Source organism: Furipterus horrens, unplaced genomic scaffold, assembly GCF_987537825.1.
Source record: "Furipterus horrens unplaced genomic scaffold, mFurHor1.1.pri manual_scaffold_4, whole genome shotgun sequence".
NCBI lineage: Eukaryota > Metazoa > Chordata > Mammalia > Chiroptera > Furipteridae > Furipterus > Furipterus horrens.
Genome location: NW_028327174.1, coordinates 175626836 through 175653173, shown reverse-complemented (window position 1 = coordinate 175653173; position 26338 = coordinate 175626836). Strand labels below are relative to the sequence as shown.

The window sequence follows — 26338 nt, the reverse complement described above, 5'->3', positions numbered from 1 at the left end:
GGCTCAGCCAGGCTCCTGAGATACCCCATCCCTTTCCATTCATGGCTCGGCCAGTCTGGGGGCCTAGACATACACTGAGAGCCTGGAGGACAGGACCCTGGTCATTGGTGGGGCCGGGGTGGGGTGAAGACAGCTGGGACTGGGCCTCTGGCTGGAGGGGAGCAGCCTCTTCTCAGTGGGCCTCTGAGAAAGTCACCGCCCCTCTTTGGGCCTCTGACTCCTCATCTGAGAAATGGAGGGTGAGGAACCTCTGGTGCAGTTCTCACAGGGTGGGGATGAAGTTCAAGGAAGGGAAGGAATATGCTGGAGCTTTGTGCCCCACTCTGCCTGGAGGTGTGAGAGAACAATGACAACAATTATGTGACAATAAGCCCTCAGGAGACCCTGTGAGGTAGGTGGAATTCTCACACTTTCCAGATAGGAAAACAGGCTCAGGGAGGCCACCAGGCCATAGGCCCAACCAAGGCCACACACTAGGTGAGTGAGTGAGCTGGGCTTGTTCTAGAATCAGAGTACGCTGGAGGATAGAGTAGCAAATGACTTGGGTCAGATGTTCAAGATCCAAGATGCAGGATTCTGGGGGGACCTGGGGTGAAGCATGGCCTCAGTGACTGCCCCAAATCCTGGCAGGGGCAGCCTTCCAAGTTTGCTCTCCTGGAAATGATCCCCCAGAGAGCCCAGAAGAGGTAGTAGCCCCAAGTGAGTGTGCCTGTTGGGGAGGGGCTCCAGGGTCAGAGGAGTGGGGCTCCTTCCCAGTGGGAGGCCTCCAAACCAAGAGAGGGGGCCTTCTTCCTACAGCTCTGCCTCCTGTTGCCACAGTGCCTGAACCCTCCCTGAGAAGGGCCAGTAGGCCTGGAGAGCAGGCTACAGGTTCTGTTTTGGGGTAGGGAGGGACCTGGGACCACAAATCCTGTGCTTTGCCAAAAGCAGGCCCTGGGTGGTGACAGGAGCTGTCTGGTATTATTGGAGGGTGAGGGGGGGAAGAATTAAGGGGAGCCTGCTAAGGGTCCTTGGCTGCTCCACATGGGGATGCTGGTGTGGGCCGAGAGGCTGAGGGTGAGGAGTTTTCAGTGGAGGTTGGGGGTGGCGCCTGAGAGTTGGGGCTCATCACCATTCCCACCCCAGTGGCCATTCCCTTCCTTGGTACATTCCTCGCTGACCTGGTGATGCTGCACACTGTGATGGAGGATTCTCTGGAGGTGAGTCTGAGGGCAGGAGAGGGAACACCAGTATCCTAAGACTTGGTGGGAGAGAACCCCTCACCCACACCCCTCTCCCGTACTGAGTCCTGAGTTCTCAGGATTTGGTAAACCTCTCCGGAGAGCCTCTCAGCTGCCCCTGTGAGCTGGGACCAGTGAGTGGAGGCTCCCTATAAGATACCCATCCCAGTTCCCCAGGCTGGCGAAGCAGCAGAGCTGCCTGAATGCAAAGGTTCAGGAGGTTTTGTCGGTGACCATAGAAGGGAGAGACATCAGGTTCCTTCGAGTGAGGCAGCACATGGTGGCTGAGTAGTCCCTGCCTGTTTGAGGCCTCAGTCTCCCCACCTGTCATCAGAGAGGGTGGGCTAGAAGGTCCCTGAGCTTCTGCTCCCATGTCCCCCCAACTCTGGAACCCAGAGTCTGGCCCAGGTCCCAGACCTGTTTTCTGTGTGTTCCCTGCCCCCTCGAGGGCTCTGGTGGTAGTGCAACATGAAGAAGGGTGAAGATGGGGGACTAGTTATGGGCTAGCTAAGGGGCTCTTTCAGATGGACTTAGGTTGTCTGCCTCCCAGGGGAATCAGATCAACTACCAGAAAAGAGAGAAGGTGAACAGCTAGCCATCAATCAGATCACCACAAAGTGTAACATTATAAATAACAACAACTAACATTTATTGAGAGTCTAGGCCTATATTGGGCAGTGTTTGTATGTATTAACTCATTTGATCCTCAAAATAATTTTGGATATTGTAGGTATTACCTCTTTTCATATAAAAGGAAAAGGAAGCACAGAAAGGCAAAGTTATCTAGTCAATGTTACACAGTTAGGAAGAGGTGGTGTGGGGATCCCAACACTCTGAGTACCAGTGTTCTCAGTTTCTAAAAGCAGAATGACGAAGCTTAGTTGCAGAGACTGAGAGATAAGTCTGGCAAACACCTAGCAACAGGGCTGGGTTCGCCATAGGTGCTCCGTAATGGTTACCGAATTTACTGGCCCTGTGAGCTGGACAGGAACTTCCCTTACCCTGTTGCTGGATCCTCCTGGCACTTGCACAGGCTTCATGAGTGACTTTGAATGGTCAGACTTCATAAAGATCCCAGGCCTTCAGAGATTTTATGCCTGCATATGAGGAATCTAGGCACTTTGCACAAGAAGGAATGTCCAGGCTTCCCAGCTTTGGATATTCTAACCAGCCCCCCACACCTGTACTGCAGACACCAGAGGTATCCCCCTCCTCAAACATGCCTGGGCCTTTCTGCTTCCATGCCTTTGCAGCCCCGTCTCTGCCTCCGCACACAGGCAGCTTTCCCAGGGACCTCTCACTGCCACAGAGAATGTGTACACCTTCCTTTGTGACCAAGACCCAGGTCAGTCCTGGCCTGTTTCTGATCCCAGGGGCCAGGGCGGGGACCACTCCATGTACGCCTGCTTCCCCACCAGACCGGAGGATGGGTCACAGAGTTCCTTCTCTCCCACCACAATGCCTGGAAAGGAGCAAGCAATAAGGACCCTCTTGAAATAACGGCCTACTTCCTTCCAGAGAAAAAAAACAATGTCAGATGGTCCAATTCTCCTAATATAGAAGTTGTACCACCTTCTTCAGTGACAGAAAGATCTGCCCTGATGTCAAACTATGTGCTTCTCAACACGGCTGCCTCCTAACTATGGAGAGCAGAAATCATGATTGGGCAAAGTTTGTTCAACAGAAGTTCTCTTTAGTTCTTGGTATTTTTACCGGGGAAGTGACTTAGACCTGAGACTTCCTTGTGCAGCCCAGGTGCTGTCCCACAAGCAGCTGTGTATCCCACCACGTTCAAGGGCAGCTATGGCATAGCCTGGACCTTCTCTTGGGGGCAGTCGTCCTGGGATGACCTTGGGGCAGTGCTGGAGGTCAGTATCAGCTCTCTGAGCTTCTCAGCGGAATCTGGGTAAACTCCTGGGAGCCATGACCTGGTTTTGATTTTCTGAGCGTGACCAGTCTGGGGTTGTTGATCAGGGTCTGCAGCAGGAGCCACCTTGTTCTGGCCCTAGCTGAGATGCGGGGACCTAAGATAGAATCAGAGCAGGTAGAATGGGGAGGGGCCAGCTGTCTCTGTCCTTCTCAGAGGCTATAAGAAAACTGCCCGGGAGCTGTGAGGTGTGGGGTAAAAGTGGGGGAAGGAGCTGAACCAGGTCTCCTGGGGACATGAGGGTGGGTGGAGAGATGTTTGTCCCACAGAGCTGGGTATCTGCCGTGTTGGAAACAGTGATGAACACAGTCCAGATCGGTGCTAGCAAGACATGACTAACGGGTCCTTCCAGCAGAAGGCAGAGCTAAGGAGTAAGGGTTGGAGGGTTGGGAGGAGACAGTATAGAGCCTTGAGGGGACAGGAGTTGGTGGCTGGGTACATAGAGCTGAGAGCCTGCGTGGAGGGCATCTGGCTGAAGGCTGGGGTATGTGTGGGGTCTCAAACAATTGGGGAATGGAGGACTCAGACAGAAGAACGAGAGCTCATTTTAGGGAACAAGAGAGGAGCCAGGTAGAAGGACAAAGACACAGGCCTCAGGAGTCCCCTGGCCAGGCTGATCTCCTGGGTAGATTTCCCAGGGCATGGACTGTGGAGGAAGGGAAGCACAGAAGGGGGAACCGGGACATCTCGGGTACCCTGGCAAACTGGTCCCACTACAGGGAAGGTTCAAGCAGGAGACTCACCTGCTGACTGATTGAGGTACCCGTATCTGATGGCCTGCTGCAGCGTCCTCTCCCGGAGGCCTGTGATCAAGATGTGACAAAAACTGACGAGCACAGGGTTGGTGTGATAATGGTCCACATAGAGCATGCCGATCCAGGCACTGAACCCTGAAATCCAGGGGGCAGGTCAGGCCATATGGCATATCTTGGGGTGGCCCAGTGTGTGCCTTTTGTGACATGACTACAGCGTCACTTGGTTTCTGAATGGTGCCCATGTCTTTGCTGAGAATCTAGAAAGTTAGGTATGAAAAGCTGGAAAGGACGTTACAGATCACAATCTAATCCATCCATTTTATCTGGAACTTGAAGCTCAAAGGAGCTAGGAGCTCCTTTAATGAATGGATGAGTGAATGAATGGACACAGGTCAGAAATAGAAAATTGTTTTTGCTCCATACAAATAAATGGCTTTGATTTTGGAGTATTTCAACTGAACAGACCATTTTCTTATCTAAGGAAGTTTCCAACTAATAGCACCAGTAATTCTGAGATGCGTTCCTTCTCAAAATTTTCAGAGCCGTGCATTCATAAGTCACCTCCTAACCATTTAGATAGAAATGTGCCACCTCTTACTGCCGGCCATTATACCTCAAAGGTCTGGCAAATACGCAGGTATTTAATAGCCTGAGTTCCCTTCTGACCATTGGGCTGAATGTTGTTGTTTTTTTCCTACTCAGCTTTATAGTCTCCCTGGGAAGATAAGCTCTACACAGAAATGAAAAGTGAACTCTGTCTAGGCCTCTGGTACATGACTTCCAGGCAGCTTTGACAAAGGTGCAGGCCCAGCCCTCCCCAGATATGTGGCCGTCAGGGGCTAGCCACTCACCCATGTCCGCTCCCTCGTAGCCATTCTGCAGGATGGTCCTGTCAATGCGGGCAATCAGCCACGCACCCAGGAGGCAGCTGATGAGCAGCCTGGAAAGGCAGGCACCCAGGCCCAGCAGCACGTTGTAGAAGAACAGAAAGTAGTTGAAGTTGTGGAATGCCTTCCTGCAATGGAAGCAGGTGGGGGGTGGCACCCTTTCAGTATGAGAACATGGCCAGGCAGACGGACTCAGGGGTTCCCCAGAACACTGGTCACAGTGCAGGGTGAATGTTAGTAGTGCCTGTAGTGTTTGATGGGATCTGTGGATCTTGAGATTTCCTGAATGATGAGAAATCTCAGTGGCCACAGCTGGTTCTGTGGTTATAGCAGAGGTCATGGCTTTCCCACTATCTGTTGTAACAGTGACCTGTCCCCAGCTGGAACTGCTCCAAGTCCTCCAGACAAAATTTCCCAAGTCACCATGTGGTTTCCTGCTGCCTAAGGGGAAAAGCCCAAGCTTTGCATAGTGAATTTCTAGGCCCTCTTCGAAAGGGGCCTTTCTGGCATTGGCACTTTGCGGCCCCTCCCTGCCTTCACCATCTAAGGCCACTGCATGGCCACCATGTTTGATTCTTACTGTTTTCCTAACACGCCCTGCCCTTCCGTGCCTTTCTGCCTTCATCCGTGCAGTGGGGAATGCCAGCCACGCCCTCTTCTCAGCTCTACCTGTAGGAATCCCACAATCTTACGGACTTCAGCTCAAACATCCCACCCCCATGGAATTAACCACTCCTGCCTCTCCTCTGCTACCCTGCCCCTCCTCCATTACTCGGGTTTCTCTTGTGATCCTTTCACACCTTCTGGAGTCTACTGTCCCTATATGACTGTGTCTGTCAGCTGCAGTGGACCATGAGCTTCTCACAGGCAGGTCCTGCGGGGACATCTCTTTATCCTGAGTGTCCACGTTGTTGCCTCCATCACTGAATGGCTCTGAGTAAGTGAATTAGAAAGGATTACCACAGGCCAGGCACTACTATTCTAAGTTCATATGTGAACACATGCATCCTCAGAACACCTCTTTGAGGTATGCACATTATTTGTAAAGTGCTAAACTGACATTCATAGATGTTTATTAAAGTCACAAAAGATAAGAAAGCTCAGGAGGGGTAGAGCCAGGATTTGGACCGAGGGAGTCTGGCGCCAGAGCCCACTCCTCAACCACTGCCCCTCACCCTCTGAGTGCAGAGCCCGCCCAGGAAACTGCCAACAGTGAGGAGGAAAGAATGAGAGATTGCTGAGACCAAAGTCCTACTATTGCCATTTGCTCCTTTGTCCTCACCTGTTGTTGAGTGCCAAGGGCTTCTGCTCATCAGCTGTGCCCATCTTTGGTTGTAGGAAGAAGCTGGAGGCAATCCATACCTGCACGACCATGAGACCCAGGACGATGGATATGGTGAGGCTGAAACACAGGGCGAGACCCTCCTGAGGTGGCCTTGTCCAGTCTTCTCAAGCCCTTCTCAGATGCCCAGGGATAAAGAGGAGTGAGATGCTGACGGCCCACCGGACCAACAGCAGCAATGAGCTCGGTGCTACAAGCCTGCAGAGCATTCTCACGCCCCTTGTGCAGATGGGAAAACTGAGGCTCCCAGAGGGGAGGTAACTTTTTAAAGCTCTGAGATCAGATCTTCTAGCTCCAAGCCAGAACTCCAGGATACAGGGGCAGCAATTGGGATGAGTGGTCTAACAGCATGGGAGCCAAAGAAAGGAACGGGATTTTTAGAAGGGCACAGGAAGGCCATGCCAGAGTGGACCAGGCAGGCTCTGCACCGCTCATGGGTGTCTCTAGGTGAGAATGGAAGCGAGGAGCTCAGAGCACAGAGGTCTCCAGAGAGCCCCACAGCCTGTGTTTGCACCCTCTGGGTGGCAGTGTGGAGTAGTGATTAAATGAGGCTTTTGGTTTTAGATTGCCTGACTCCCAGTCCTGCCTCTTCCCCGTCCTTGGACAAGTTGCTTTGCGTCTCTGTGCCTCTGAAAAAGAGGGAGCTAATATAAGGCTCAACCTCAAAGGGTTCTTAAGAGAAAAGGCACACAGTGAATTCTCAATGTCAGCATTTGCTTTTATCTTCCATACGGGGAAACTGAGGCGCAGAGAAGCAACTTACCCACGTCCTACAGCTGACCTAAAACTTAAGCTCAGATCCCCTCTCTCCTTCCACTAGACTGTCCTCTCATTTCACCTCCCCAAACCTCAATCTTCCCAGCTATAAAATGGGCTTAATGTGCACCTGCCACAGACACAAATGTGAGGACCTCGTTGAACAATGAGAGTGGAAATATTTTGTGAATTGGAAGGTTCCTATTGCGATGAGTTGCTATTTTGGCCTGTGTTTAGACCAGAGCTAAGAGTATGGCCCAGAGGTTGGTGAGAGCCTAGCAGAGGGGCATTTTGAACAGCAGCTGCGAGGGCCCACCAGCTCCTAGGCCCTGGGCAATAACAAGAAGCCCACCGTGCACTTACATCCCGATGCCAAGTCTGTGGAGCATCTCCAGGCCCTGGTTGTGGATGACGGGCAACACCAGGCTGTACATGATCCCCATGCCGAATAGGCTCTGCACCACGTGGATAATGAGGTAGCCTGTGGGTCAGGGGAGCCGCTGGTCACTCAAGGCCCTCTGTGATCCAGTCACCCATGTCCCTGTCTGCATTCCCGAGCTATCCTCCTCCCACCAAAGGTGCTGGCACTGGAACTGGCACTTCTGTTTATGCTGTTTCTTCTGCCTGGTGTGCCCTCACTTTTCTTCCTGCTGACCTTCTGCTCACCCTGCCAGGTGCGGTTCAAATGTCAACTCCACCAGAATGTATTCAAGCCCTGCCCTGCATGTGGACAGTCACTTCCTCCTCTGAGTCGCCACCGCCCTTGGCCTATATATCCTGTGGGCTCAGGACAGGTGGCAATGATGAGCTATACGAGTATGTGATTCTCCCTTCTTCCTGAAGGTCACTCAGAGGCAGGCGCTGGGGCTGCTTCTGCCTCATGTCTCTCCTCCCCACCCACACCAGGACTCTGCAGGTGCCCAGGGAATGTGTGTGGAATTGAACGGGTCACATGATGGCACTTACCCCACAAAATGTAGGCAATTTGCCAGCCAGAGTACCTTGCAATGGCCACCTGGGATTTAAAAAGAAAAAGGAGCCCAGAGGGGAAAAAAACTTTGATTACCTCTGACCCACGTGCCCAGCAACTCTGTCTCATTAGTCACACACCAACCCACTGAGGCAGGTGACTGTCCTCATTTTACAGATGAGGAAACCAAGCGAGGGCCACATGAGGAGAGTGACTGTCCTGAGTCCCCCAGCAGCAGAACTAGGGCTCTGGACTGCCAGTTGGGGCTCTTCCCATCACACTGTCCCTGTCTGAGGTACAGGAGAGCAGGCTTTGGTAAACCACTGAGTCTCAGGGCAGAGAGAGGTCTCTGTAGACTTACCACACTCCCCGATGAGGAAGGGTTATGAAACTTCAGAGGGAGAAAGTGTTTATTTCCTGCCCACAACCTCTTCACGTGCTTTCTAGAGAAAAGGTGGGAAATAAGTGATGTTCACAACCCCAGCCCCTCGTGCACTTAGAGTTCAATAGCTAGAAACAGAGAGGCCTGTGGAGGGAGACAGCAGGCCGCTTAGCCCCTGGTATTGATCACAGCTCACGGGATGGTGCGGATGAGCCTTAAAAATCTTAAATTTAATATATTTTATAAAAACAATATATACTTACCTAGTCTTAATAGTGACTTTGATATTTGAGACTGTGTATGTGGCTTTTATTTTCTTCATTTTGCTCTGTTTTTTTTTCTACCATGAATATAAATTATTTATGTAATAATATTTTAAAACAGATAAAAACAGAAACCCATTTTTAATGATATCCCCCACCTTAGAACAACATAAAGGGGGCATGACCCCTCACAATTCCAGCACCCCAAGAAATCACTGTGTGTTTTCCCCATGTGCTAGTCTCGGCCTGGACCTTTGCATAAAGATTAGGTTGGCATGCTCAAGTTCACAGACCAAGTGCACATCTGGGCCCTGCTTTTTCCTTAACATTATATCTCCAGCATTTTCTAGGTTGTTTTGTAATTTCATGGCCACTAAATTAGGAAGACTTGGTATGTACATTTATTACATGTGGAAGTGGTGGTATTTGTGTTTTGTTAGGATAAATACATTATTAAATTATTTTCACCACCCCTTTTGCTTTTTTAATAGTGACTACTAGGAAATTTAAAATTGCACCTGTGGCTTTCACTGTGTTTTTATTTTACAGCCCTGGAGTAGAGTATGCAACTAGGAATACAAACACACACAGATATATTAGCATAGAACATTTCTGGAAGGATGCTCAGAAAATGAACAACAATGTTTAGCTCAGGAGCAAGAAATTGAGGTCTGAATGGAAGACTTGCTTTACACTAAATATTTTTTGTACAGTTTTTTAAAAAGAGCTTGTATGGAAATTGGAATAATTCTAAGAAAAATAAAAATACTGGGCCAGTCTCGTGCTTCCCAGTTTATAGGGTGCTTTCTCATCCATTAGTTCCTCTGCCCGGTTGTTCTGTAAAGGAGGCAGGGCAAGAATCATCACACCTGGGTGACAGGTGTGGGAGGGAGGAGCCAGCCTGGACAGGAACGAGGGGACTTCTCTTCCCTCAGTTGCCCCCATATCCATGCAGCCTGCTCTGCACAGCGATTGTGCCTAGTTGTGGTCAATTGCCTCAGTAAAAATCTCCCAGCCACTTGCAGACTAATCAAGAAAGGAACAGCCCTGGCTTGTGTTGCTCAGTGGATTGAGCACCAGCCTGCAAACCAAAGGATCGGTGGTTCGATTCCCAGTCAGGGCACATGGCTGGGTTGTGGGCCAGGTCCCCAGTTGCGGGCGAGCGAGAAGCAACCACATATTGATGTTTGCCTCCCTCTCTTCTCCCTCTCTAAAAATAAATAAATAAAATCTTTTTTAAAAAGAAAGAAAAAATAAAGGAACAGATATCTCCCTTCATCAGACAGGGGCGAGGGAAAACATCAGTGTCCAGCCCACCCACAGGGTCCAGGGAAAAGAATGTGAAGAGAGGGAGCAAGACAGGGCAAGAATGGAGAGTTGGGGCCCCTTTGTGCCAGGAGTCTTTCTCTTTGATGCCACTGGCAAGAGACTCACCCAGTGGGCCACCAGATGGTGAGGATACAAAAGCAGGACGTTTGGGGAGTGGCATGGGATTGGACCTGAGCTTCCTTTAAGTCAGTGAGTATAAGTTAGAGACTGAGACAGAGACCAAGAGAGGCAAAGGCAAAGGCAGAGAGACAGAGAGAGACAGGAGCGTGAGGTACCTAAAATTCAACTGCTATCTGCCTGCAAAAGCTCCCTATGGACTTGACTGGTGTGGCTCAGTTGGTTGGGTGTCATCCTGCAAAGCAAAGTGTTGCCAGTTCAATTCCTGGTCAGGCACATGCCTGGGCTGTGAGTTCAGTCCCTGGTCAGAACACATACGAGAAGCAACCGATAAATGTTTCTTTCTCACATCAATGTTTCTCTCCCTCTCTTTCTCCCTCTCTCCACAAATAAATAAATAAAATCTTTAAAAATATATATGCTCACTATGTATTGAAAAGCACTGACTACTGTTCTTGAGATTGAGGCACCTGGTCCCCTTGAGCCACATTCATCTGCTGATGGCCCAGTGTGATGAATGCTGGAGAGCAGGGCAGGTCTGACACCCAGTAGAGAGGCCGGAGTGTAGAAGAAATGTCAAGGTTTGGGCTCAGAAGACATGATCAGTAGCTAATTGCTTGGGCAAGATATTTTGCTGAGTCTTGGCTTCCTCAGCTATAAACGTGGAGATGAAAGTACCCCTCAGGATTCTGGTGAAAATCAAATTATTCAAGCACAACATCTAGATCATAGTAGAAGCTCAAGTCAATAGTTGTCAGTTTGTTTGTTTCCTGATAATAGATCTGGTTATCCCCGAACCTGGCATACACCCCTGGTTCCAGTTTGCTGGCACTGTTTGGGAATTCTTAGAAATGCTGTTAGATGCTTTCCTGGCTGAAGACACACAAATGACTCCCTGAGCTCTTTTACCTGTAACAAGCCAAAATGTGGAAGAGATAGCTCACACACGTGAGGGAGGCAGGCAAAATGGTGACCACCCAAACTCCTGAAACACAAAAGGTGATAGGAGAGGTCTCTGAAGATGAACCAGAAACAGTCTTTTCCAAATGCAGAAACTCAGATCAGAAAGATCTGGGCAAAATATATTATACCTCCTTTAACACATTTCTTGTGTAAATACAGTTTTGCTTATATATTTCTGTTTCATTTTAACCACACACAGCCTTGCAATACTTTATTTCCTATATTATCCCCTCCTTTGGTCATAATATTTCCAATCCCATGAGTAATGGGACGATAATGGTGTATATACATTTTAGGTAGCTTCCATCCTTGTAAAACTCCATTAAACTTCTAATTGCCACTTTTGGGGGGTGGTGACCCACCTCTGGTTAAACAGCAGCTATGTGCAAGGATGGTTTTACCTTTGGATACGTTCATCAGCTCTTTCACCTGCAGGACGAGTCGGGTCAGGGTCCCGGTCTGGTTCACGGAGGCAATGTAGCTCTCTAACTCGCCTTCAAACACATCCATCTTATCTCTCACATACATGAACACGCAGAACTCAATGACAATGAACTGGGGACACAGAACAAATGTTTCGAGGTCTCTCCTAAGTACAGCTTTGGCCGAGAATGTGAATCACATATGGGTCTCTCTTTGGTTTTGAGGTTAAACCTCTTTGAAGTTCAACACTCATCTGAACTAGACTCTGGACACTGGCTATACAGAGATGAATAGGGTTGTAGCTTCTTTGTAGATAGGAGACACCCTAAACGCTGTTCTTCACCCTATAGCATACAAGACGAGGCCCATAAGGGCTCAAGGAACTCTTCAAGTATTAATTACATCAGAGTGAGATGAATGCCTAATGTTGAATAAGGGGTGACCTTGGGGACAATGCCAGTCACATCTCTCATTGCTCCCCTTCTTGTATCTTAGTGATAACCCAAATGAAGAAGGTACCATTTCCTGTACACATGTCATGCTTGCTCATCCCCATTATCCTGTCCTCATATCGTCATGCTCCCCACTATCATGCCATTACTTCTGGAGTTCCTGCCATCATCTACTTCACCAACTGAATCTTGCTTATCTCTGAACACAGAGCTCAGATGTTATTATCTTCAGGCAGCTTCTGAATCTAGAATAATTCATTAAACTTCCAGAGCACATTCACCTTTCTTTTGTCTCACTTTAGATGGCAGGTACTTTATACCATATCTTATCTCCTTCTCTTAAACCATGGGCTTCTGCCAGGCCAAGACTCTGCTAAATCAGCTTCGTTCTCTTCCAGGTGTTAGTATAGTGCTTAGCATTGCAGATAACCAATAAAGACTTAAGAAACGTAACTCCAAGTGAATTATTCACTGTTGCAGAGAACTCTAGCAGGTCATTAAAATCTATTCTCCCCTTCTTTGGACAGAAAGCTGGACTACATTTCCCAGCCTCCCTTGAGTTAGATGTGGCCACATAACAACGTTTTTGCCGATGGAAAAGGGCCTTCAAGCACCTCCCACATGCATTTCTGCATGCACTTTCCCCTTCTGCTGACTGGAGGTAGATGGTGAGGGTTCTCAGGGATGATGAGGAACAGGATGGAAGAATCTGGGTTATGGAATAACACACGGATGACTGCTGCCTCCCAAATCTGAACACCCAGCCTTCAACATTGTTACGTAGGCAAAATTAAACATAGTATTAAGTTACTAACACTATGGTACTTCAGAATAGCCTGATACAGTTACTTAAAATGTAATCATAGGATTAATTTATATGGGTATCATCTTTGCACATTTAAAATGAGCAGAAGCCAATTTGGCCTTGCCATTTTTATCCCTCATTTCGACCCTGCTTTTAAGCTAGACAGTTTATATTGGATAAATTTGACAACATAAAATGTTTTGATTCTATGTTTAATAAAAAAATATATTGAATATTGAAGTCTAAGTTATGACAACATTTAAAATGTCTTGTTGAGAAAACAAACTTAAATAGGAGCAAAATGAAATAAGACATTTTAATTTTTGATCCTATTTTGAAATATAATACAGTAAGTCTATCCACTTTTATTTTTAATTCACTGAAATTATTTGTCAAGATCGATTATTCTATATTTAAATGACATGATTTTAGTTGGCTAAGTAAGAACTGTAACATAATATTTTCCTTAGCTCTGCTGAAATAAATGTTTTGTAGAGTTCACCAATGAACCTATCTGGGCCTGGTGCTTTCTATTATAAAAATCATTACTCGTTGATTTAACTTCTTTAATAGCTTTAAGCCTATTCAGACTGTCTATTTCTTCTTGGGTGAGTTGTGGTAGATTGTACCTTTCATCTAGGTTATCAAATTTGGGGCATAGAGTTGTTCATACTATTCCTTTATTATTCTTTTAATGCCCATGGAATCTGTAATGATCTTCCCTCTTTCATTCTGACATAAGTAATTTTTCTTAGTCTGGCTAGAGGCTTATTGATTTTATTATTTCAAAGACCAAGCTTTGGGTTTCATTGATTTTCTTTATTAATTTCCTGTTTTCAGTTTCATAGGTTTCTGCTCTAATTTTATTATATCTATTCTGCTGCTTACTTTGTATTTAATTCTTTTCTAAGTTTCTAAGGCAGGAGCTTAAAAACTGATGTGGATCTTTCTTCATTTCTAATTTATACACTCAACGCTACAAATTTCCCGCTAAGCTACAAATTTCCCGCTAAGCACTGCTTTTGCTGCCTCCCACAAATTTTGATGTGTTTTCGTTTTCATTTAGTTAATTTCATTTTTGTTTATTTTTAATTTCTCTTGAGATATTTTTCTATAACACACAATTACTTAGAAGTGTGTTGTTTAATTTCCACTATTTTGGAATTTTCCAGTTATCTTTTTGTTATTTATTTCTAGTTTAATTCTACTGTGGTCTGAAAGAGGCACTGCATAATTTCTATTCTTTTAAATTTTTCAAGGTGTGTTTTATGGCCCAGGATTTGGTCTATCTTGGTGAAATTTCCATGTCATCTTGAGAAAAATGTACATTCTACTCTTGTTAAGTAGTCTATGAATGTCCAAAATTCTAATTGATTGATGGTGTCAACTACAGTTCAAATTTTCCTAATTCAGTGCTGATTCCCATGGGGTTTCTGCTCCATTCTACTGTGATTCTCTATATCCACCTGTCTATCTCTTCAACTTAGGGGCAATGATCTGCCCTGCAACCTCACTTCTTTTAGGGATCTAAGAATTGTTGATTTCTTTCACTTTGTTTTGATTTTCATTTGTTGTTAGGATGGAATGGAATTTTTGCAAGCTCTTTACCTGTGGAATTGGCAACCAGAAGTCTCCATAAATAATCTGACTATATTTATTAGTAAATTTCACCATGTGGGTAAAAGTGTGCTTGGAGTCAAATTTGTTGGGTCAAAGAATTGTACTTCTTTGATCTACAGAGATTAAATTTTCTGCCAGCTTCTTAAGAACAACCCCTATCCTAGCCCCACCCACTTTATAAAATATAAAAGGATTTTCTCGGATCTACTTACAAGGTACAGGCAGATGAAAGCCAGCACCATGGTTCCAATCATTCTGCTTGGGAACTGAAAGCAGGGGTCCCACTCATATATCCTGGTTTGGAACCAAGACTTTTTCTTCTCTCTGTTAATGAGTAAACACCAAGAAAAGACAGGTTGCAGTTGGTAAACAAATGCCTAATTCTTCTGAAAATAACCTCATCTCTGCTTCTTCATCTTAGATTTTAGTGAAGAGAAAGAACACTGGTTGATTCCACAGTTTTCATTCTCCCCTTATTCTTAAGAACAGAGACTCGGTTTTATTTAGTGCAGCAATTCACCAGACTGAAAGGTTATAGTTTCAGATTTCTCTTACAGCTAACAGTGAGCAAGGCTAAGGCCAGGGCAATTAGATGTGACTAGAGGGATGGTGTGGGACTTAGGGAGGGCACTTAGATAGAAATGACACAACTGGAAGGGACCCCATTGCCCTTCCTTTTTTCCTCCTGCCTGCCATCTGAAATGCTGACATAGTGCCTGGTCCAGACTAGAGTCCCAGAATCTGTCTGGGGCCATGGGCAGCCTTCATGATGGAAACCATCGAAACACTGAAGCAGAAAGACAGATGACCAGTAGGTAAACTGCCATGGTGAGCAGTCAAGGGTCAGTATGAACTGCAGCCTCCAGAATTCTTTTACATGAGAAATGCATCTCTCTCATCTGTGCTGCTATTATTTTGTGGGGTTGTTTTGCTATATGTAGCCAGGTGTAGTTCTAATGGAAGTACTAGCTTTGCCATTGTGACTTTGAATTAGACATGTCCCTTCTCTGGGGTATATTCTCTTGTCAGTGTCAGGGGTAGGGTGACAACTGTGACCCCTGAAGATCATGTACTTTTGCCTAGCCAAGTGCTATGTCCTCTTTTATTAATAAGGACATATGACTTTTTCTCTGAGAATCTATTCCTTTCCCACCATCAGTCCTAGTGGTGAAGCGAGGCTGAACTGCTTCCTGGTTCCAGTGGTAAACATGGGACCCAGGCTTAACCATCACTTTACTCCAATCCCCTAGCCACAGTAACTGGTTCTGGAATGGCATTTGGCTCAATATGCTCCAACGGGACTTTGGTTTGAATCATTAGATAGGAAGACTTCTCTTTCCTGTGAGCTTAAACCAGGAGGGTATAAGCTTGGAGATTCTGGGCTCCACCATGGGGAGGAAACCCATCTAACCTGAAGGCTAATCCAGATAAAAGCAGAGCTAAGAGCGGACGAGAGGAAATAAACCTAGTTCTCATGACAGTAATAAAGCCCTGGATCCATCTATGTTTGAAACTGACGGCCACTAGACTTTTACATTACATAAGGCCATACATTTCCTTCTCTCTAATCCAGTTTAAACTGAGTTTCTGTTGTTAACAAACAAGAGTCCTGACTAATACAGAGCTCTTCTAGTAATCTCAGGGTCTCATGCTGCCAGGGCTCGTCAGTACTGGTGCAAACACCAAGGGCGAATGAGCCAAACTGCGGCTTACTGCAGACACGGCTTCCTCAGGAGCTGTTTGACACGCTCGGCCTGGTGAATCTCCAGGAAAGGCTTTTCTTCCTGTGAGGAAAGACAGAGGTATATGCTTTGACTCACAAGTTCTAGTTAGGGCACTGGTCTCTTTGAGGGGCTATTGCCACAGAGGGCAGGAATGTGGGCAACACTTGCTCTTTTGGAGTCGGCCATTCCCAGACACCTGTCATTTAATGAAGAGAAGGGCAGGATCCAGGCTCCTGTTGACCAAGCATTGCTCTCCCGAAATGCCAGAGCTCTCGCCTTCCTTGACTCTTTTGCTTACTGACTGCACCTGTCATTGCTCTGTGACGTCCTTTTTCTGTTTGAGAGTCAGTGATTTCCCATCATAGTTCAAAACATTGTTTCAGGAATGAAACATCCAAAACCCCAGTGTTTTTACTTCTTATGAATAGAAGTTTTTTTTGCTCAGTTTTTATTTTGCAGGATTTAATAAAACAAACTTTAATGGTATGTTTTACAATGTTTTCTCCAGCTTTCCATAATAGTTACTATTTTGCTACATATATTGAATATGGGAATTTTACACGCTATGAGATGAAATCTTATATACTGCAGATGTTGGGTAGAGTACAAAGGATCTGGTTAGAATCCTGACTGGTGAGTGATGTCAGCAGGATGGAGGAATAGGGGGTTCTGGCTCCCAGACCCACTCTGGTACCCCAGTTTTGACAACCACCCACAATGAGAGTACCTTTGTGGGCACCCAACAATGCATCTGGGAGGTTCCAGAATCCCAGTCAGGAAAAACTCTGGGAACAGATGCACTGAAGAGGGCAGGAAGAACAGTTTCACTTTACCCCCGTCACCCGTCCTCCAAGGTGGCACAGCTCAGTGCACAGAGACGCCCCTTGGCCTGCAGACTCTCCCATGAGGGAAAGTGAGAGTAAAGGTGTAGGTTTTTTCTATGCAATTAAAGTAAGTTGTTATCCACTTAAAGGAGACTGTTATAACTATGAAGTGTTTTATGTAAGCCACATAGTGATCACAAAGATTAGCCTACTTTATATTAAACAAAAGATAAAGAAAAAGGAATCAAAGCATACCACTACAAAAAAAAAACAAACAAAAAAATCATCACCTTACAAAGAAAGCAAGAAAGGAAGAATTATGAAACAGTCAGAAAATTAACAAAATGGCAATTTTAAGTCCTTACCTATTAATTTCTTTAAATGTAAGTGGATTAAATTCTCCAATAAAAAGACATTATTGGAGTCACTAAACAGATTTAGAAATAAAAAAACTATAAATATAGGCAACCAATAAGGGATTCACTTTAGCTTTAAGGACACACATAGGGAATAGATTGGAAAAAGATATTTCATACAAATGGTAACCAAAACAGAGCAAGGGAACTATATTTATATGAGACAAAATAGACTTTAAATCAAAAAGTGTCAGAGCCAATAAAAATCATTATGTAATGATAAAGGGTCAATTGCTCAAGAGAAAGTAGCAATTGTAAATATATATGCACTCAACATCAAAGCACCTAAATATATAAAGTAATTATTAATAAAAACTGAAGGGATAAATATGCAGCAACACAATAATAGCAGAACTTCAACACCACACTTTCAACAATGGATAGATAATCCAGTCGGAAAATCAATACAGAAACAGCAGACTTGAACAACACTATAGATCAAGTAGAACAAATAAACATATACAGAACATTCCACCCAACAGTAGCAGAATGTATATTCTTCTCAAGAGCACAGGGAACACTCTCTAGGATAGATCACATGTTAGGCCACAAAACAAGTCTTAACAAATTTAAATATCAATTATCTTTTCTGACCACAATGGCATAAAGCCGGAAATCAATACCAGGAAGAAAACTGGAAAATTCATAAATATGTGGAAGTTAAACAACACGCTCCTGAACAACCAACAAGTCAGAGGAAAACACCAAAAGGGCAATCAAAAAATATCTTAAATGAAAATAAAATGCAACATACTAAAACTTATGGAATGCAGCAGAAGCAGTTCTAAGGGGGAAGTTTATATAGTGGCAAACAACTACATTAACAAAAAGAAAGACCTCAAATAAACGACATAACTTTATACCTCAAGGAATTAGAAAAAGAACAGTGGTTAAGAAAGAGCCTCAACAAGCAAACTGTCTGGGCTCCTGTTCTGGCTCTGCTACAGACTAGGTACGTGACCTTGGGCAACACAGTTCACCTCTCTGGGTCCAAGTTTCCTACTACAGAATGAGAGGAGTAATCCCATCTCACAGGATTGTGCGAGGACCACACCTGTCAGGACAGGTGCTTATACTTAGTACTCACCATCTGGAGCTCCCAGCCCAGACGGACCCTCACAGACTTGACAAACATGTGGAAGAATCGGCCCAGCAAGAACGACAGGCACAGCAGTGAGGGCCAGTAGAACATGACGGTCTCGTACCTCCCCAAAAACTGCAACAGAAGCAGACCACTGGGCATTAGATCCAGATGGAGCGGGACCGGGCCCCTGGTGAAGCTGTGGACAGGAATCTGCCTGCCCCAGTCTGCTCCCACCAAGGCCCACTCTCTCCAAGCTTGGGTCCCTGCTCCCTCAGCCCACACTACAGGAAGAAGCAGTGGACTTGGAGTCTAACAGCCAGGGATCTGAGTCCTAGCACTCCCATTCAGTCTTATACAAAGGGCTTTCATGGCTCTTTTCTGATTTGGTATCAAATGCTCCTTTTGGAAACTACACAGAGAAAGAGAGAGGGAGAGAGAGGGGAGAGGCAAGAAGGGGGAGAGGGAAAGATCTTGCTTCCTTTCCTGGGGTATAGGGCTAAACAGATGACCCAGTTTGTATCAGTTCTGAGAATGACAGTGCATGGAAAACTGGAAGGGGCTCATCTAGTCCAAGTCTCCCATTAGAAGACAAAGAAACTGATGCTACAGGAAGGAGTAGAAAGAAATGAGCTCCGGAATCAGCCAGACCTGGTCTCAATGCTCAGATCTGCTTCTTCTTCAGTTGCTTCCTATCTTTGGCCTCAGTTTCATCACCTATAAAACAGGTTTTCTGAGAGCTTCCCCACCTTGAGGGGCTGCTGTGAATATTAACTGAGAGAGCATCTGTCTGTGAATCAATACCTTGATGAACGTAAGATATTATACAATTGCAGTATCATGAATGGCTCCAACTCCCTTTTGTACACAGAAGGAAGCTGAGGCCCATAGAGTGGCAGAGGCTTGTCCAAGGTCACAAAGCAAGTTGGCCATGGTGATTGAATGGGATACCCTAAACAGAGCACAGTGAGGACTCACCTGCCCATGGGGACACTGTGTGATGTGAAAGATGGTGACAGCAAACCTGCAGGAGAGAAGCAGGGCTTGAGGTGCTCCCAGCACAGTCCCTGTGACAGCAGCCCTGATCCCCCCCAGCCTGGAGTAACCTCCTTGACAGGGCTGGTCCCCAGGTCTCCGTGTATATGCCACATAGACCAGGCACCCCGCTTGTGCCTAAGTACATGAACGAAAATTCATTTAAGGCCCTCATTCAGACACAATCCCAGGAAGACCCTCAGAGATCTCATCCTCCCTCCCCCACCACTCAGGTGGGGAGACTGAAGCCCAGAGATGGGAAGGGATTTGTCCAGTGTGACATCCAGAGCCAGGACCAAGACCCAGGGCTCTGGGCACTGGGGTTGATGTTCCCTCTGCTTGGATGTGGCCTTGTCTGTGAACACTGCCCTGAGAAATGAGCCTGGAGGCTTCGCTCCTGCTGAACACATATCCCTGGTCATGTTCAAGCTTGGGTAATGCTCCCATGGTGCCCAAGCTGCTGTGTGATTCCTGTTACCCTGTCCTCTCCTGGTCCAAAAGTCTGTCACAGGCTAAGATACTACTCCACATCCAACACTGAGTACCCTCTCTTCTGATTTTTAAAAAGCAAGCCACTTACACACTTCGGGATTGCAGCCATTGGTGTGCCCGTTACCTGTCAGCCCCCTGCATGGCTCATGCCCTGGGCCTGGAACCCCTGCCCAGAAGGAGATGGGGGCAAGGAAGCGAGCCCATCAGGACAGAGAGTGGACCTGTCTGTGGGACCATGCAGTTAGCCGATATTCCCTGGGGCCAGGTCTGTGCTGGTCTGGTGCCAGTGTCGAGGGCACAGAGCTCAACCAAAGGGCCAGGGAGCTCCCACCTGTGGGGACGACGATCCACAAAGGATGAGCATGTATCCGTCACTGGGCCAGGTGGGGGAAGATAATCCCCCTGGGGAAGAGCAACATACAGACAAAGCAGCCAGAACACAGGATTCCGAGGGTTTGTCTTGTTTTCCAGTACATTCCCTGCTTGTGTGGTGATCTCATAGCACGTTTGCTGAATGAACGTGGGAGTTTTATATGACTTGTATGTGTGCCAGAGACAGGTCAAGGGGTGGGGAGGGACAGGAGAGAAACTAAGAGGGCCTTGAACGCCCAGCCGAGGCACATGCACTTTCTCCTGGGCCCCAGCGAAGCCACGACAGCACAGAGAAGCAGCAACAACATGGGACTCCTGCTTCCGCCATGGGCCTCTCTCGGCAGTTTACAGAAATGAATTTTTCTACATCTCTGACTACTGGGACTATTTAAATCATGAGTGGCCTCTTGTGAAGCAGACAGAATGCTGGCCTGACCCTCTGAATCCTCAAGTGCAGTCCCAAGGAGTGGCAGAGGACTGTGGTCACAGGGGACCGTGGACCAGTCGCTCCGCCTGCCCTGGGCCTAAGTTCTAAACAAAGGTGCCCTGCCAAGGAGAGCTCTCAGGTCACCTCCAGTCCTTTGTCCAGAGTTCAGCAATGGCCAAAAGAATGGCAGGGGGGCAGGTAGGCAGAGTTCATCTTACCAGATCAGAGAGTAGGTGAAACCCAGGATGGAGCTGACCAGCCGGAACTCCGACGAGAGGCAGGCAAAGAAGGGGAAGTGGGACAGGCCGACTTCGATGCCTCCAATGAGAAGCACGAAGGCTGGGAGAGACAGGGCCAGAGGTGCTGTGAGTGCCTCTTCTCAGAGGCTCAGGTGGGTCCGAGGGAAGCTATGGGCTCTGAGCTGACCTTTGGTCATGGACCTCAGGACCCAAGGACATGAGTGGACAAGCCCCAGCTTAGCACAAGGAGGTATGCAGGAATGTCTTTTTTTCATTCATGCAACAGGCCCTTCCTGGTACTTCTTCCATGCCAGGCACTGGGCTAACTATTGAAATGAAAAAAACTTGCTCCCTATCCTTGATTAGCTCACAGAATAATGGGTGGAAACAGACCATATAAAAAACACACAACAAGAATCACTGTGAGAAAACTGGCTAGACAGAGAGGTCTGGAAGTTGTCGTATTAGGGATGGTTGAACCTGTAGATTAAAGTAGCTACTTCAGGGAAAGCAGGAAACATGGAGAATAAAGAGGCCCCAGACCAATGGCCAAAGAAGGCCTGTTCTCTGAGGGAGTATCAGCCATGGCTATGACTCATGAGAGATTTTTAGAGTGGGTGACGGTGAAACTCCTTTCTGAGCCTTTGTCCTACTATGTCTAAAGGACCTCCAAATCTAACTGGGAGAAAACCCCCACAAACAAGCCTTGATGTTGGACAAGTAACAGATGGGGAAGAATGCTGAGTTCACAAAGCTTACCCCTGGCCCCAGAGAACCCCTGCCGCATTGCCTCTGAGAGCAAGAATTTCTGTGGTTGAATTCCCAGCAGTGATGAGTCAGCCCTAGTACCTTGTGCCCACTGAGGGACCTGCAGGGGCTGGTAGCCTTCTGAGAACAAGAACATGACCTTATTGGCTGTGGCCCCAAAGGCGATTCCATAGGACCATCGGTTACTAAAAGTGCCCACGAAGTCCAGAGGTCTGTGAAGAAGAGAAACAGCTCATGAGGCTAGAACGTGGCTCTGAGACACCCCTAGGGTACTAATCCCACCCTGAGGATAAATTATTGGGGAGTGAAACATTCATTTCGACTGACATTTTCTTAGGCCCTATGGGCCAATGCTGGGGCTAGCCATGGATTCAGGATACTGAAGTGAGGAAGACGGAATTCTTTCCATTGAGGTGCTCCAAGTCTAAGAGGACACAAACAAGGACACCAGTAGCCAGGCCAATAAGCAAAAGGGGATGAGTTTTCATCTAAGAGAGACACAGGTAGTATGACTCGAGAGACTAAAACAAAGAGTATGTCCCAGACAGGCATGGTCTATGGGAGTTCTTTCCAATACTCCTGGGAAGGTCTGGGTATCACTAGCTGTGCTAGTTCCATGCAATTCCCGGCCACAGCTGATTGGACTATGGGTGACCACCTGACTTTAGATAGGCCAATCAGATGTCTGTTTTGGACTTGTGGCTCTGAGGACATGAGCAATCAGCTGTTAATATTCTGTTCTAGAAAGTCATGCCAAGTTGCAATCAGATCAGTGCTAGAGGCAAGGTGAGGCTTTAGGGAAGTGGAGATCCTACATCAGGTGGCAGAGAGGAAATGGGAAAATGGTGCTGAGCGACACAGAGAGACAGAAAAAGAATCAGTATCCCAGAGATGCCCATCTCAAGAGCCCCAGTTCCCATGAGTCCAGCCTTGCAGTTGCTGTGAGATCTCTGTAACTTTATAAAAAATTATATCTTTTCTTTTTATGTAAACAAGCTTTACTGGATATCTGCTTCTTCTAATCAAAAGAGATTTGTCTACATTGGAGTAAGCAGCTGCACTTGGGAAAAAGAGAAAAGGCTTTCCCCGCAGAGTGCCATTTGAAGCAGACCTAAATGAAAACTCAGGGCAGTGTTAAGAGCAATCTCACTTTCCTGAGCCACTTGCTTCTCTCCTCTTCCCCTTCAAAGATCAGCTCAAGGAGCAACACTTCTTTGAAGGCTCCCTGACCACCCACTGCCAGCCAGGCACACCTAGCAGCTGCCTCGTCAGTGTCCCCTCAGTACTAGGTTCATGTCCGTGTTTCCCACACCTTCCTTCATGTTATCACTGGCTTCATAAACCATAAACTCCTCTGTGGTGAGGACCTAGCACAGGACCTTGAAAAGATTAGGTGCTCACTGCACATCCTAGACACGCACCTCGTTAAACTGAGTTGGATCCTAATCAGTCTCACCTGCAGTACTTAAGCGCCCTGTGAGACTCAGTTTCCCTATCTTTCAAGCAGAGGTGGAAATCCCTGCTCTGCCAAATCACAGAGCCATTCTGGACTGCAAATGAAGAACTGCTTTATAAACTGTGGAATGTCACACACATGTGAAGGCTGATTAATGGGTGAAGACAGTGAGTCAAAACTACTCAGAAAATCAGAGGTTTTGATTGTCACGGAGTAAGTGAATTCTACCACTGTCAATTTAATTCAAAACTGTTTAACATGACCCATATAGAGTTTCTACTTCTTAAAAAGTCAGGCACCAGGCCCTACATGCCAAATGTTTAAGGCAGATTCTGAAGATCTTTACCCACCAGCCTCAGTCTTTCTCTGTGCCCCAATCAATGTGGCTTAGACCTGGCATCCTGGGGGGAGCTGACTGCTCCAATAGGTGGTATCCAGAATGAGTCTGCTACTCTGTGCTGGCATCAGAGTCCTTGGACACTGCAGTTGGATTTCTCTCGCCCTGAAGCCCAGGTCACCTCTGGCCTTGGTCCTGACATCCTGTCCTTGTCTCCCTTCTCCAGAGGCCAAAGCTGAGACCTCAGCATGTCCACATGCTTGAGCCTGCTTAGGTTGACACTGGGGGAATCAGAGCAAGTATCAACCAAACCTGGGTTAAAGCTCCTGTCACTTATTGAGCTGTGTGGCCTTTGGCAAGTCACTTAACCTCTCCGAGCCTAAGTTTGCTCAGTCATTACATGAGGATAACAACCTCTAGCATGCTGGGCTGGCCAGAGTGTTCACTGAAGTAATGTAGGCAAAGAAAATGGTTCAGTGCTTGGGTCATAATCGCGGTGCAATAAATGTTAACTGCTTTAATTATTAGGCATATTAATATTAATAATAATGATGAAGAGATACAAACAATTAGATCTTAAGGGAAAATGTGGTAAGGGGTGCAGAGCCTCAGAATGGCAGGGCCAGAAAGGCCCCGAAGCCTCCCTGGTCCAGTACACTTTCCCAGCGCATGACTCACGGTCTCCGTCACAACAAGGCTTGCTGCTGTCAGGGACAGGGCACTCTCCCTCCTGCTTCCGGAGGGAGCCGTCACCGTGGCTGTGGGAAGGCCCTTCTCACAGTGAGCGGAGCCCCCTTGAGCTGTTTTAAGCACATGTGAGCAGCCTTGCGTGCCTAGGGTGCAGTGGTTTGGAAACCTTTCTGATTGGTTTGGGCTGGGGCAGGAGGGGCGGGGCTGTCCACAGTGAGGCAGGGGCGGGGCTGGGGTGGTAACTGAGAGTTATCCCTGCCTGGCAACTGGTGTTGGCCCCAATCACCAGGTACCGCAAGCTGTGGTGACCAGCCCTGGCTCAACTCACATGATGATTCCAAAGTGGTTCCCCAGGAGGTAAGAAGTGTCATCTCTCTGTCTGCAGTGCTCCCGTCTTTGGAGAAATGACAAGACCAAAATGATGCAAAGCTACAGAAAGAAGAGAGGAGAGGGTCAGTGGAATATTCGTCCCCGGTGCAGACTTGGTGCCTGCTCTGAAAGAGAACGTGTGGGTGAGCAAAGCACTAAGAATGTGCCTGCTCCTCAGATGCCAGAGGCATGGAGTGGCTGCACGCACCCTGGAGCTTCCAGAATGGTTTGTAATGAACTTTTCTTTGGGTTGCCCTGAACAGATGTGAGTCCAAATCTAGTCTCTCCCAAATATTGGCTAGGAGGGGACTTAACTTCTTTGACTCTCAGTTCCCTCATCTGTAAAAGGGGGTAATAACTGTCAGGTTGCAAATCTTTCTTTGCTTTTTTTCCTGTGGATTCAGTCATTTTTTCTCACATACTTGAGGTCCTTTTCTCTCCCCCTTTACTAGAGACTCCTTGAGACCTGTCTACACTAGCTGACTCCATTTCTTTACCTTGAACTTGCTCTTCAAGCCCCTAACCTGACTTCCACCCCGCCACTCCATGGATAGCCAAAGTCATTAATTATCATCTTGTTGCTCCATTCAATGTAAACGTGAAGTTCAAATCTGGCTTGACCTTTCAGCAGCATCTCTCAGTGTTGACCACCTCCTTCTCTTAGAAACACTCTTCCCTAGCCTTCCATGCTATTCTGGGTTTTCTCCATTGTTTCCCAGTAACCTTTGCTAGACCATTCTGTATCCAACTATGAGATCTGGAGTTCCTCCTAGTTCAGTCCAAGGATCATTCACCTCATTACCTGATCCTCTCCTCCTCAGCAATCTGACTCATGCCCATGCTTTCAATGGCCACCAATATGCAGAAAACTCCCCAACTTGATCTTGAACCCAGACCTTGTCCTTGCACTCCATAACTGTTCATCCAAATACATTGATATATTGAAAGCTTCTTGAACTTAGTATATCTTAAGTGAATCTCGTCGTTTTCCTCCCTGCCCTATTCCTTCATCCACCCCAAACCTGGATCTTTTCTAACTTTCCATAACTAGGGAATGGCAGATACCACCACCCTCCCTGCTGTGCAAGTTAGAAACCAGAGTCATCCTCAACAGCTCCCTCTCCTTAATCTCTCTATCCAACCTGTTATTAAGTCCTATTGTTTTTGCTCCCCAACGCAAAATGGTTGACCACCATCATCTAGGATAAGCTAAAGCTGCCTCTTACCTGGACCTCTACAACCATCTCTTAACTGGTGTTCCTGCCTCCTCTCTTGCCTGCCTCCAACCTGATCCCACATTTGCAACCAGAGTGATCACTTCAAAACATAAATCTGATCATGTCACCCTTATGCTAGAAACACTCCATTACTTTCATTATACTCAGAATAAAAATTCCTCTGCCCAGAGCCTCACAGGGCTCCTCCTGGCTTGGCCCTGCCCACCTCTCTGGATAGCTCCACCTCAATTCACTGTAGCCACATCGGCCCTCTCAGTTACTAACGTTCTCCAATGCCCCCCACCATACACACACCCTTTGCACCTGCTCTGCCCTCTGCCTGAAACACTCTTTATTGCATCTTCCAACAGAACTCAGCTTGTCACTGCATCCCCTAAAAGCCAGTGTCCCTGACTCTATGGCCCTTAAAAGACTTCTGCATATGTTTTTAGTGCATAATGTAGGAGAGCAAGTCAAGGAAATTTAGCTGACTTCTCTCTGCTGACCTATTCAGGCCCCTTTGGGAGCCTGTTTCTGGGAGCAGCCCAGTGCCCTTCTCTCCCCTGCCTTTACTTACTGATGGGATGAGGGAGTAATGGAGGAAGAGTTCCATGTCCACTGAGCCAGCACAGGTGCCATTTAGCTGCCTTGTCCTGGAAAACAGCCAAAAAAACACATTC

General features: G+C 46.9%; 1 protein-coding gene across 1 annotated transcript in view; it reads right to left on the bottom strand.

Annotated features, from left to right (window-relative positions):
* Nucleotides 1-2615: 2615 nt before the first annotated feature.
* Nucleotides 2616-26338, bottom strand: part of LOC150013418 (stimulated by retinoic acid gene 6 protein-like) — a 33885-nt gene continuing 10162 nt past the window's right edge. Inside the window, exons 2-18 of the mRNA XM_090274451.1 lie at nucleotides 26236-26311; nucleotides 24401-24501; nucleotides 21671-21801; nucleotides 20801-20921; nucleotides 19235-19280; nucleotides 18263-18391; nucleotides 15925-15995; nucleotides 14424-14535; nucleotides 11313-11466; nucleotides 10858-10933; nucleotides 8219-8300; nucleotides 7854-7902; nucleotides 7251-7368; nucleotides 6072-6191; nucleotides 4754-4917; nucleotides 3891-4037; nucleotides 2616-3244 (exon numbers count right to left, since the gene is read on the bottom strand). Coding sequence (XP_090130577.1) covers nucleotides 3096-3244; nucleotides 3891-4037; nucleotides 4754-4917; nucleotides 6072-6191; nucleotides 7251-7368; nucleotides 7854-7902; nucleotides 8219-8300; nucleotides 10858-10933; nucleotides 11313-11466; nucleotides 14424-14535; nucleotides 15925-15995; nucleotides 18263-18391; nucleotides 19235-19280; nucleotides 20801-20921; nucleotides 21671-21801; nucleotides 24401-24501; nucleotides 26236-26311 — 1846 coding nt within the window. The 3' untranslated portion in view covers nucleotides 2616-3095. The remainder of the gene's footprint in view (nucleotides 3245-3890; nucleotides 4038-4753; nucleotides 4918-6071; nucleotides 6192-7250; nucleotides 7369-7853; nucleotides 7903-8218; nucleotides 8301-10857; nucleotides 10934-11312; nucleotides 11467-14423; nucleotides 14536-15924; nucleotides 15996-18262; nucleotides 18392-19234; nucleotides 19281-20800; nucleotides 20922-21670; nucleotides 21802-24400; nucleotides 24502-26235; nucleotides 26312-26338) is intronic.